Consider the following 12,928-nt stretch of genomic DNA (forward strand, 5'->3'; position numbering starts at 1 on the left):
AGAGATCATCATCAGGAAATATGACAGACTGGCAAAATAACAAACAAACGTATGTACCACAACGCATAGACAACATACTTTTGAGCAAGCTCAGTCCACTGATCCAGCCACTTGCAATTTGGGATATCTCGCATGCAGGCCTACAAAATGAAAAGTTAAACTCAACATATAAAAATCACAAAAGCAAAAGGAGTAATTAAATTGGTCATTATAATATAAAAAAATCTGCAGTAACTGAATACACTATAAAAGTAATGCATTTAGTGGACAGATTAAAAATTCAGTTTTACAGGAATTGGCTTTGGTTTCCCCAGAAAGAGCAATGAGCTTGTTCATATTGCAACCCATTATAAAATATGTGATCGGAGAGCTGCATCAACAGACAAGAGTGGAAGAAAAGCCGACTGGGCGCTTATACTATCCAACCCCTTTAACCCCTTCACCCCCAGCCGATTTTCCGTTTATTATTTTTTTTTGCTCCCCTTTTTCCGAGAGCCGTAACTTTTTTATTTTCCCATCAATCTTGCCAAATGAGGGCTTATATTTTGCGAAACGAGTTGTACTTTTAACTGAAACCATAAGTTTTGCTATATAGTGTACTGGAAAATGGAAAAAAATTCCAAGTGCAGAAAAATTGCAAAAAAAAAGTGCGATTGCATGATTGATTTTTGGATATTTTATTCACAGTGCTTACTATATGGTAAAACTGATGTGTCGGTGTGATGGCTCAGGTCGGTATGAGTTCGTAAACACCAAATATGTATAGGTTTACTTTTATTTAAAGGATTAAAGAAGGGAATTTTGTTTACTTACCGTAAATTCCTTTTCTTCTAGCTCCTATTGGGAGACCCAGACAATTGGGTGTATAGCTTCTGCCTCCGGAGGCCACACAAAGTATTATACTTAAAAAAGTGTAACCCCTCCCCTCTGCCTATACACCCTCCCATGGATCACGGGCTTCTCAGTTTTGGTGCAAAAGCAGGAAGGAGAAAACTTATAAATTGGTCTAGGGTAAATTCAATCCGAAGGATGTTCGGAGAACTGAAAACCATGAACCAAAAGAACAATTCAACATGAACAACATGTGTACACAAAAGAACAACCAGCCCGAAGGGAACAGGGGCGGGTTCTGGGTCTCCCAATAGGAGCTAGAAGAAAAGGAATTTACGGTAAGTAAACAAAATTCCCTTCTTCTTTGTCGCTCCATTGGGAGACCCAGACAATTGGGACGTCCAAAAGCAGTCCCTGGGTGGATAAAAGAATACCTCAATAAAAAGAGCCGCAACGGCCCCCTCTTACAGGTGGGCAACCACCGCCTGAAGGACTCGCCTACCTAGACTGGCGTCTGCCGAAGCATAGGTATGCACTTGATAGTGTTTCGTGAAAGTGTGCAGACTAGACCACGTAGCTGCCTGACACACCTGCTGAGCCGTCGCCCGGTGCCGCAATGCCCAGGACGCACCCACGGCTCTGGTAGAATGGGCTTTCAGCCCTGAAGGAAGCGGAAGCCCAGAAGAACGGTAGGCTTCGAGAATCGGTTCCTTGATCCACCGAGCCAAGGTTGACTTGGAAGCCTGCGAACCCTTACGCTGGCCAGCGACAAGGACAAAGAGCGCATCTGAACGACGCAGGGGCGCCGTGCGAGACACGTAGAGCCGGAGTGCTCTCACTAGATCCAAAGAGTGCAAATCCTTTTCACATTGGTGAATTGGATTAGGGCAAAATGAAGGCAAGGAGATATCTTGATTGAGATGAAAAGGAGATACCACCTTAGGGAGAAAATCCGGGACCGGACGCAGAACCACCTTATCCTGGTGAAACACCAGGAAGGGGGCTTTGCATGACAGCGCTGCAAGCTCAGACACTCTCCGGAGTGATGTAACTGCCACTAGAAAGGCCACCTTCTGCGAAAGACGTGATAAAGAGTCATCCCGCAGCGGCTCGAAAGGTGGTTTCTGAAGAGCCGTTAGCACCCTGTTAAGATCCCAGGGTTCCAGCGGACGTTTGTAAGGTGGGACTATGTGGAAAACTCCCTGCAGGAACGTGCGGACCTGCGGAAGCCTCGCTAGGCGCTTTTGAAAAAATACGGAGAGCGCCGATACTTGGCCCTTGAGAGAGACGAGTGACAAACCCTTGTCCATTCCGGATTGAAGGAATGAAAGAAAAGTGGGTAAGGCAAACGGCCATGGAGGAAAACCGTTATCAGAGCACCAGGATAAGAAGATTTGCCAAGACCTGTAATAGATCTTGGCGGACGTTGGCTTCCTGGCCTGTCTCATGGTGGCAATGACATCCTGAGATAACCCTGAAGACGCTAGGAGCCAGGACTCAATGGCCACACAGTCAGGTTGAGGGCCACAGAATTCAGATGGAAAAACGGGCCTTGTGACAGCAAGTCTGGGCGGTCTGGAAGCGCCCACGGTTGTCCCACCGTGAGATGCCACAGATCCGGGTACCACGACCGCCTCGGCCAGTCTGGAGCGACGAGAATGGCGCTACGGCAGTCGGACCTGATCTTGCGTAACACTCTGGGCAGCATCGCCAGAGGAGGAAACACATAAGGCAGTCGAAACTGCGACCAATCCTGAACTAACGCGTCCGCCGCCGTGATCCTGAGACCGAGCCATGAATGCCGGGACTTTGTTGTTGTGCCGTGACGCCATGAGATCGACGTCCGGCGTTCCCCAGCGGCGACAGATCTCTCGAAACACTTCTGGGTGTAGAGACCATTCCCCCGCATCCACGCCCTGACGACTGAGAAAATCTGCTTCCCAGTTTTCTACGCCCGGGATGTGAACTGCGGAGATGGTGGAGGCTGTGGCTTCCACCCACTGCAGAATCCGCCGGACTTCCTGGAAGGCTTGACGACTGCGAGTGCCGCCTTGGTGGTTGATGTATGCGACGGCAGTGGCGTTGTCCGACTGGATACGGATCTGCCTGCCCTCCAGCCACCGATGGAAAGCCAATAGGGCTAGATACACTGCCCTTATCTCCAGAACATGGATCTGAAGGAAAGACTATCGGAGTCCAGGTTCCCTGAGCCCTGTGGTGGAGAAAAACCGCTCCCCACCCTGACAGGCTCGCGTCCGTGGTGACCACAGCCCAGGTTGGGGGTAGGAAGGATTTTCCCTGCGATAGAGAATTGGGAAGGAGCCACCACTGAAGAGAAGTCTTGGTTGCAAGGGAAAGAGAGACTTTCCTGTCGAGGGAAGCCGACCTCCTGTCCCATTTGCGGAGAATGTCCCATTGGAGTGGCCGCAGATGGAATTGCGCGAACGGCACTGCCTCCATCGCTGCCACCATCTTCCCCAGGAAGTGCATGAGGCGCCTTAAGGGGTGTGACTGACCCCGAAGAAGAGATTGCACCCCTGCCTGCAGAGAAAGCTGTTTGTCCCGCGGTAGCTTGACTACCGCTGACTGTGTATGAAACTCCATCCCGAGGTAAGTCAGTGATTGGGTCGGTGTCAACTTGGATTTCGGGAAGTTGATGATCCACCCGAACTGCTGGAGAGTCGCCAGAGCGACGGTAAGGCTGTGTTGACACGCCACCCGAGAAGGGGCCCTGACTAGGAGATCGTCTAAGTAGGGAATCACCGAGTGGCCCTGAGAGTGTAGGACCGCCACAACGGATGCCATGACTTTGGTGAAAACCCGTGGGGCTGTCGCCAGGCCGAAAGGCAATGCCACGAACTGAAGGTGTTCGTCCCCGATGGCGAAACGCAAGAAGCGTTGATGCTCGGGTGCGATCGGCACGTGGAGATAAGCATCCTTGATGTCGATCGATGCTAGGAAGTCTCCTTGTGACATCGAGGCGATGACCGAGCGGAGAGATTCCATCCGAAACCGTCTGGTTCTCACATGTCTGTTGAGTAGTTTGAGGTCCAGAACGGGACGGAATGATCCGTCCTTTTTTGGCACCACGAACAAGTTGGAGTAAAAGCCGCGACCACGTTCCTGAAGGGGAACCGGGATCACAACTCCTTCTGTCTTCAGAGCGTCCACTGCCTGAAAAAGTGCGTCGGCCTGAGCGGGGGGCGGAGAGGTTCTGAAGAAACGAGCCGCAGGATGAGAGCTGAACTCTATCCTGTAACCGTGAGACAGAATGTCTCTCACCCATCGGTCTTGAACATGTGGCCACCAGGCGTCGCCAAAGCGGGAGAGCCTGCCACCGACCGAGGATGCGGCTAGGGGATGCCGAGAGTCATGAGGAGGCCACCTTGGAGGCAGTGCCTCCTGCGGCCTTTTGGGGGCGTGACTTGGACCGCCACGCATAGGAGTTCCTCTGGCCTTTCTCCGGCCTGCTGGACGAAGAGGATTGGGGCTTGGCGGAGGGACGAAAGGAGCGAAACCTCGATTGTATTTTCCGTTGCTGAGGTCTCTTAGGTTTGGACTGGGGTAAGGAGGAGTCCTTTCCCTTGGATTCCTTAATAATCTCATCCAATCGTTCGCCAAACAAGCGGTCGCCAGAAAACGGCAAACCGGTTAAGAACCTCTTGGAGGCCGAGTCTGCCTTCCATTCGCGCAGCCACATGGCCCTGCGGACTGCCACAGAGTTAGCGGATGCCACAGCTGTACGGCTAGCAGAGTCTAGGACTGCGTTCATGGCGTAGGAAGAAAAAGCTGACGCTTGAGAAGTCAAAGACGCAACTTGCGGAGCAGAATTACGTGTGACAGCATTAATCTCAGCCAGACAAGCTGAGATAGCTTGGAGTGCCCACACGGCTGCAAAGGCCGGGGCAAAAGACGCGCCCGTGGCCTCATAGATGGACTTCACCAGAAGCTCTATCTGCCTGTCAGTGGCATCCTTTAGCGATGAGCCATCTGCAACCGATACCACAGATCTAGCCGCCAATCTAGAGACTGGAGTATCCACCTTGGGACATTGAGCCCAACCCTTAACGACCTCAGAGGGGAAGGGGTAACGCGTGTCAGTGAGGCGCTTAGTAAAGCGCTTGTCCGGAACCGCTCTGGGCTTCTGGACAGCATCTCTGAAGTTAGAGTGATCGAAAAACGCACTACGTGTACGTTTGGGGAACCTAAACTGGTGTTTCTCCTGCTGAGACGCCGACTCCTCTACAGTAGGAGGCGGGGGAGAGAGATCCAACACCTGGTTGATGGACGAGATAAGATCATTCACTAAGGCGTCCCCTTCAGGTGTATCAAGGTTAAGGGCGACGTCAGGGTCAGAGCCCTGAGCTGCGACGTCCGCCTCGTCCTCCAGAGAGTCCTCAAGCTGGGAACCCGAGCAGCGTGAAGAAGTCGGGGAAGATTCCCAGCGAGCCCGCTTAGCCTGTCTAGGACTTTGGTCCGGGCAGGAGTCCTCCACGTGAGACCTAGGGCCCAACCTGGGAGCGCGCTGCGGCACGGACCGAGAGGGGCCTGGAGGCGACGATCCAACAGGGGCCGGGGCCTGTGTAAGGACCGGTCTGGACTGCAAAGCTTCTAGCAGCTTGGCAGACCATTTGTCCATAGACTGAGCCATGGATTGTGAAAGTGACTCAGAGTTTCTCAGCAAAAGAGGTGAACTCTGTCCCTGCCGCCTGGACAGGGGGAGCAGGGGGGTCTACATGAGCCGAGGGGCCCACTAGTGACCGAGGCTCCGGCTGAGCAAGCGAAACAGGGGTCGAGCATTGCTCACAGTGAGGGTAGGTGGAACCCGCAGGTAACATAGCCCCACAAGAGGTACAGCCGCAAAAAAACCCCCCTGTGCCTTAACAGCTTTGCTCCTTGTGGACGACATGCTGTTGTCTCCTAGGAGAATGATCACTGAGGGTATATGGGCAAAAAAGGGTATACAGCCCGACCGAACAGAAATATATATATAAATACGTGTCTATTCCGGCACCCTAGGGGGACCAGCACCGGGTGACCGGTGTGGCTTACCGACCGCTAAAAAGCGGAGTGTGTGTCCTCCAGATTCCCTGCCTTAGGTCCCCCGGAGCTGCAGAGCTCTTCACTGAGAATCCTCCACCGGCAGAATGCCAAAAAATGGCTGCCGGAGCTCTCAGGGGAGGAGTGGAGCCGTGGGCGGCGCCAGGAAAGTGCGGGAATCTGGGGTCCCCACAGTGATCAGTGAGGGGGGAGGAAACATGCAGGATGGTCCGGCCCTCACATCCGACGTCAGGTCGGCAGTCCCGCCCTTACCCCTGACAGGCAGGCCCGGGGGCGGGATTTTTGCGACTAGGCCGCGATGAAGCCGGGGACTAAATTTGAGACCGCGCCCGACAAGCAGGCACGGTCGGCGCGGAAGTCCGCCGGCCTTCTCAATTCAGCAGCTGCCGCAGCGTCCGGGAAGAAGGTGCGCTCCCTGCACAGTCCCCAATGGGGACACAGAGTACCTTAGAGTTTCAGGGCCCGGTCCCTGAGGTTGAATAGACTCCGGTCCGGCAGATTCCCACAGGGGCTGCGGAGGGAGCACGGTCCCAGTAAATGGATGACCGCTCAGGATCCCACTTCTCCCAGAGCCGCTAAGGGATGGTGAAGGAGACGGCATGAGGCTCCGGCCTTTGTACCCGCAATGGGTACCTCAACCTTAACAACACCGCCGACGTAGTGGGGTGAGAAGGGAACATGCCGGGGGCCCCGTGGGGGCCCTCTTTTCTTCCAACCGACATAACTAATATGAGAATGCATGAGTGGATGTGTGCCTCCTTCCACACAAAGCATAAAACTGAGGAGCCCGTGATCCACGGGAGGGTGTATAGGCAGAGGGGAGGGGTTACACTTTTTTAAGTGTAATACTTTGTGTGGCCTCCGGAGGCAGAAGCTATACACCCAATTGTCTGGGTCTCCCAATGGAGCGACAAAGAAAAAACATCTTAAGTTTGTCCAAAAAAAAGTGGTGCACTTCTTGCGCCATTTTCCGCAACACTTCGCGTTCTAATTTTTCGGGATCTATGGCTCACTGACAACTTATTTTTTGTGTCTCAGGTTACTGTTTTTAACGGTACCATTTTTACGCACATGCTATGGTTTGATCGCCTGTTATTGCATTTTGTGCAAAATTTGCGGCAACCAAAAACCATAATTTTGGAGTTTGGATTTTTTATTTTTTGCTGCGATGCCGATTATTGATCAAGTTAATTGATTTTATATTTTGATAGATCGGGCATTTCTGAATGCACCGATACCAAATGTGTGTATATTTTTCTAACCCTTTCATTTCCAATGGGGCAAAAAGGTGGTTTTGAACTTTTAGGGGTTTTTTTGTAAAAAAAAAATTATTTACTTTTTTTATTTTACTAGTCCCCCTGGGGGACTATAAGGATCAGCAGTCTGATCGTTAATTTCTGTTGATCAAAGCTACACAGCTTACATCACCAGAAATGCTCATCTCTTGTAACAGGCAGCACTCGGCCGATTAGGGAGTCATGTGAGCTACAGGAGTCATCACATGACCCTGTGCTACCATGGCAACTATCGGCTGTACGTGATCACGTCACATGATGTGACTTCAGATGGCGGCGAGTGAGTGCGCGTTTGCTGCTGCGGGGATTTAAAATCGGCCTGTCACATTTTGACAGTGCGATTTAAGGGGTTAACAGGCGAAAGTGGATTGCGGATCCACCTGCACCTGCAAGGCACACGTCAGCTGTTCAAATCAGCTGACGTGTGGGGGATCCCCCTGCAGGTGATTACCCCTTGATGGTTTAGGATGTCCCAGTACGGCCCGAAGTCGTTAAGGGGTTAAAAAGGAACCTGTCACCCTTATGAGCTGCGGCCAGCACCAGTGAGCTCTTATATACAGCATTCCAGAATAATGTATGTAAGAGCCCAGGCCGCTCTGTATAATGTAAAAAACACCTTTATATTACTCACCTAGGGTGCGGTCCGGTCCAATGGGTGTCGCTGCTCTTGGTCGGGCGCCTCCTCCATTTTGTGCAATGATTGCCGTTATCTTCAGCCCTATTGTGCATGACGCATCCTGCGTTATTCAGACAGAGGCCTCATGCGCTACTGTGCATGCACACTCTGATCTGCCCTGCTGATGGAAGAGCAAAGTACTGTAATGCACAGGAGTGAGAAACGGTGAAAGACCGCCCATGCATACGCACTACAGTACTTTGATCTGCCCTCAGCCGAGCAGATCAAAATGCGCATGTCCTGGTGCGCAATGGCGGTCTCACTGTGAATGATGCAGGATGCGTCATGCACATGAGGCTGAGAAGAACGACGGCGATCGCACAAGATGGAGGAGGCGCGAGACCGAGATCAGTGACACACATCGGACCGGACGGCCCCCTAGGTGAGTATTATAAAAGGTGTCTTTTACGTTATACAAGACGGAAAAACCTGGTGACAAGTTCCCTTTAATAAAACCAAGAACTCGTTACTTTGTGACATTTAAAATAACAATTACATTGGAAACAATTATACCTCCATGATTTCTAAAAGTGCTTCTGTAACCGTTTCCAAAGACGTCAGCGCAAATGTCTCCCTCTCATATGAGCCAGGTGAGAAAGAGCGGTCCCGATAACTGGACCGAAATGCGATAACCGCTGCAGACTTGACTTTGCTTATCCCAAAGAGCAGATAGAATTTGGGCAGAGAGAATTCTGTCAGACTAAGCCGCAGTACTTGTTTTGTCTCCTCTGGAAAAAAGAAAAAAAAAAGAACATATATAAAATGCAGGCATTTTAAGGGTCATCAGTATTGTGAACTATTCTTAGAACATGACAGCAAGCAAAAGATTTCATCAGTTTGTCAGCAGTGGACATTTGGAAGTAATTGCTGCCATACTGGCCAAGTACTCCAATCAGCTGAAGCTGTAAAAATAACTGTAAAATGTATAAAAAAAAAAAAAATATTAGTGATGATCTTTGCTAGTGATGGGCGAATGTTCGAGTTCAGGTAATTTCGGATGATGGGAGAAAAGCAGGTTAAATACCGCGCCAAACCACAGGAATCAGGATGAAAAAGTAATTCTCTTTTCTTTATTTTCACAGGTCTACGCGTTTCAAGGACATATCCGTCCTCTTCCTCAGGACAAATACAGAGAACGCTATAGCGAGCAGGAAGCTGCAAGCTCCCATATATGCATTGAAAAAAAGGGGCCACGTATGCAGTGATTACGTCATCAACCTCCTCGTGACTCACAGGCACGTGGAGGAGTGAATAAAGTTCGGACTGTAATCAAGGAAAGGAAAAAAAGAAGAAAAAAAGGGAAAAAAAGGGGAGGAATAAAGAGAAAAAAAAGGGAAGAAAAGAACAGAGAGAAAAAGAAGAAAAAAAGGGGAAGAAGAAGAAAAAGAAGAGGGGGTAAAAAAGAAAAAAGAAAAAGGAAGAGAAGGAAGAAGGAGGAAAAAAAGGGGAAAAGGGGAGAAGGAAATTGATGATGTGAATATCCATTGGTGTGGATATGTAAACTGAGTTAAATAAAATGAATCAGAACGCAAAAAATTGTGCAGATGTTTGCTACTATCCATATGATTAGTGAATATGTGGCTGGATGTGCATGAAAAAATATATATATAAAAGTATATGAGGAAAAAATTATATACATGAAAAAGTTTATAAAAATGGGGAACAGCGCGAGAGCTCAGACAATGGTAAAAAAAGGGGGGGGGGGGGCAGTGAGGGGTACTAGCTGTGCAACAAAAAGGGGGTAAGCTGTTCTACGGAGGGAGCATTAAAAAACCGGGGCGGGAGCGGTGGCACCCGCTACGAAGACAAAGAATTTGACAGCGTGGGAAAATATGATGTGCGCCTGCGCGAGGGGTGAAGTGAGGTGAAAGCGTGTAAGAGGATTTGACAGCGTGGGAAAATATGATATGCGCCTGCGCGAAGGGTGAAGTGGGGTGAAAGCGTGTAAGCCAGAAAAGAACATTGAGCGCTTGCGCAAAGGGGTGACTACAGGTTAATACCGTGGGAAAAAGGGAATGCGTTTGCGCGAAAAGGAAAAAAAAGGGGCCGTGTAGATAATAATCCGCAGGATTATATATTCACAAGGGGAAAGAAAAAATATATTTCTTAAATGGGAACAAGACTATCGATCGGGGAAAAAAATGTATATATTAACCTGACGGTGTCTCTTTCAACAATATATGCATATATGAAAAAGAAGGGAATTTTGTTTACTTACCGTAAATTCCTTTTCTTCTAGCTCCAATTGGGAGACCCAGACAATTGGGTGTATAGCTACTGCCTCCGGAGGCCGCACAAAGTACTACACTTAAAAGTGTAAGGCCCCTCCCCTTCTGGCTATACACCCTCCCGTAGGAGTACGGATTCCTCAGTTTTAGTACCAAAGCAAGAAGGAGGAAAGCCAATAACAGTTTCAAAAAACAAATTCAATCCGATAACAAGATCGGAGAACTTAAGAAACAACATGAACAACATGTGCACCCGAAAAACGAAACCCTAAGAACAATAGGGCGGGTGCTGGGTCTCCCAATTGGAGCTAGAAGAAAAGGAATTTACGGTAAGTAAACAAAATTCCCTTCTTTTTCGCTCCTAATTGGGAGACCCAGACAATTGGGACGTCCAAAAGCAGTCCCTGGGTGGGTAAAAAGATACCTCGTGATCGGGCTGTCAGGCAGCCCTTTCCTACAGGTGGGCCACCGCCGCCTGAAGGACCTGTCTACCTAGGCTGGCATCTGCCGAAGCGTAGGTATGCACTTGATAGTGTTTGGTAAACGTGTGCAGACTCGACCAGGTAGCCGCCTGGCACACCTGCTGAGCCGTAGCCTGATGCCGCAATGCCCAGGACGCACCCACGGCTCTGGTAGAATGGGCCTTCAGTCCAGATGGAATCGGAAGCCCAGCAGAACGGTATGTGTGAAGAATTGGTTCCTTGATCCACCGCGCCAGGGTGGATTTGGAAGCTTGCGATCCCTTATGCTGACCAGCGACTAGGACAAAGAGCGCATCAGAACGGCGCATAGGCGCCGTGCGAGAAATGTAAATCCTGAGTGCTCTCACCAGGTCCAACAGATGTAAACCTTTTTCAAATTGGTGAACTGGATGCGGACACAAAGATGGCAAAGAGATATCCTGATTGAGATGAAAGGAAGAAACCACCTTGGGAGAAAACTCTGGAATTGGACGCAGTACTACCTTGTCTTGGTGAAACACCAGGAAGGGAGATTTGCAAGATAACGCCGCTAGCTCGGACACTCTACGAAGAGACGTGACCGCCACAAGAAAAACCACTTTTTGTGAAAGCCGAGAAAGGGAAACCTCTTTCAAAGGCTCGAAAGGCGGCTTCTGGAGAGTAATGAGAACCTTGTTTAGATCCCAGGGTTCCAATGGCCGTCTGTAAGGAGGAACGATATGACAAACTCCTTGGAGAAACGTGCGTACTTTAGAAAGCCGTGCCAAGCGCTTCTGAAAGAATACGGATAGCGCGGAGACTTGACCCTTAAGAGAGCTAAGCGACAAACCTTTTTCCAACCCAGACTGCAGGAAGGAAAGAAAAATTGGCAATGCAAATGGCCAGGGAGAAACCCTCTGAGCCGAGCACCAAGCTAAGAATATCTTCCACGTTCTGTGATAGATCTTAGCTGAGGATGGTTTTCTAGCCTGTCTCATCGTGGCAACTACTTCATGAGATAAACCTGAGGCCGCTAGGATCCAGGACTCAATGGCCACACAGTCAGGTTCAGGGCCGCAGAATTCAGATGGAAAAACGGCCCTTGAGACAGCAAATCTGGACGGTCTGGTAGTGCCCATGGTTGGCCTACCGTGAGATGCCACAGATCCGGGTACCACGACCTTCTTGGCCAGTCTGGAGCGACGAGAATGGCTCGATGGCAGTCGGACCTGATTTTCCGGAGAACTCTGGGCAACAATGCTAGAGGTGGGAACACATAGGGTAGTCGGAATTGCGACCAATCCTGAACCAAGGTGTCTGCCGCCAGCGCTCGGTGATCGTGAGACCGTGCCATGAAAACTGGGACCTTGTTGTTGTGCCGTGACGCCATCAGATCGACGTCCGGCGTCCCCCAGCGGCAACAGATCTGCTGAAACACGTCCGGGTGAAGGGACCATTCCCCTGCGTCCATGCCCTGGCGACTGAGAAAGTCTGCTTCCCAGTTTTCCACGCCTGGGATGTGAACTGCGGATATGGTGGACGCTTTGCTTTCCACCCACGTCAAAATCCGCCGGACTTCTTGAAAGGCTTGGCGACTGCGTGTTCCCCCTTGGTGGTTGATGTACGCCACCGCCGTGGAATTGTCCGACTGAATCCGAATCTGCTTGCCTTCCAGCCATTGTTGGAAGGCTCGCAGAGCAAGATAGACTGCTCTGATTTCCAGAACATTGATCTGCAGGGTGGACTCTTCCTGAGTCCACGTCCCCTGAGCCCTGTGGTGGAGAAACACCGCTCCCCACCCTGATAGGCTCGCATCCGTCGTGACCACTGCCCAGGATGGGGGTAGGAACGACTTTCCCTGTGACAATGAGGTGGGGAGAAGCCACCAACGCAGAGAGTCCTTGGCAGTCTGAGAGAGGGAGACAGTCCTGTCGAGGGACGTCGATTTCCCATCCCATTGGCGTAGAATGTCCCATTGTAGAGGGCGCAGATGAAACTGCGCGAACGGGACCGCCTCCATTGCTGCTACCATCTTTCCTAGGAAATACATGAGGCGCCTCAGTGAGTGCGACTGGCTCTGAAGGAGAGATTGCACTCCTGTCCGCAGCGAACACTGCTTGTCCAGTGGAAGCTTCACTATCGCTGAGAGAGTATGAAACTCCATGCCAAGATAAGTCAGTGATTGGGTCGGGGTTAGATGAGACTTTGGAAAGTTGATAATCCACCCGAAACTCTGGAGAGTGTCTAGTGCCACTTTCAGACTGTGTTGGCATGCCTCTTGAGAGGGTGCCTTTATAAGCAGGTCGTCTAGATACGGGATGACCGAGTGACCTTGCGAGTGCAGGACAGCTACTACTGCTGCCATGACCTTGGTGAAGACCCGGGGGGCTGTTGCCA

At 50.5% G+C, this 12,928-nt stretch overlaps 1 protein-coding gene across 1 annotated transcript in view; it reads right to left on the minus strand.

The window, feature by feature from the left end:
* The window catches only part of NF1 (neurofibromin 1), a 442,125-nt gene that overhangs the window by 60,213 nt on the left and 368,984 nt on the right, over window positions 1-12,928 (minus strand). The window contains exons 37-38 of the mRNA XM_075333827.1: window positions 8,377-8,591; window positions 79-140 (exon numbers count right to left, since the gene is read on the minus strand). Of these exons, the coding sequence (XP_075189942.1) occupies window positions 79-140; window positions 8,377-8,591 (277 nt within the window). The remainder of the gene's footprint in view (window positions 1-78; window positions 141-8,376; window positions 8,592-12,928) is intronic.

Source organism: Anomaloglossus baeobatrachus, chromosome 2 (assembly GCF_048569485.1).
Source record: "Anomaloglossus baeobatrachus isolate aAnoBae1 chromosome 2, aAnoBae1.hap1, whole genome shotgun sequence".
In the NCBI taxonomy this organism is placed as follows: Eukaryota; Metazoa; Chordata; class Amphibia; order Anura; family Aromobatidae; genus Anomaloglossus; species Anomaloglossus baeobatrachus.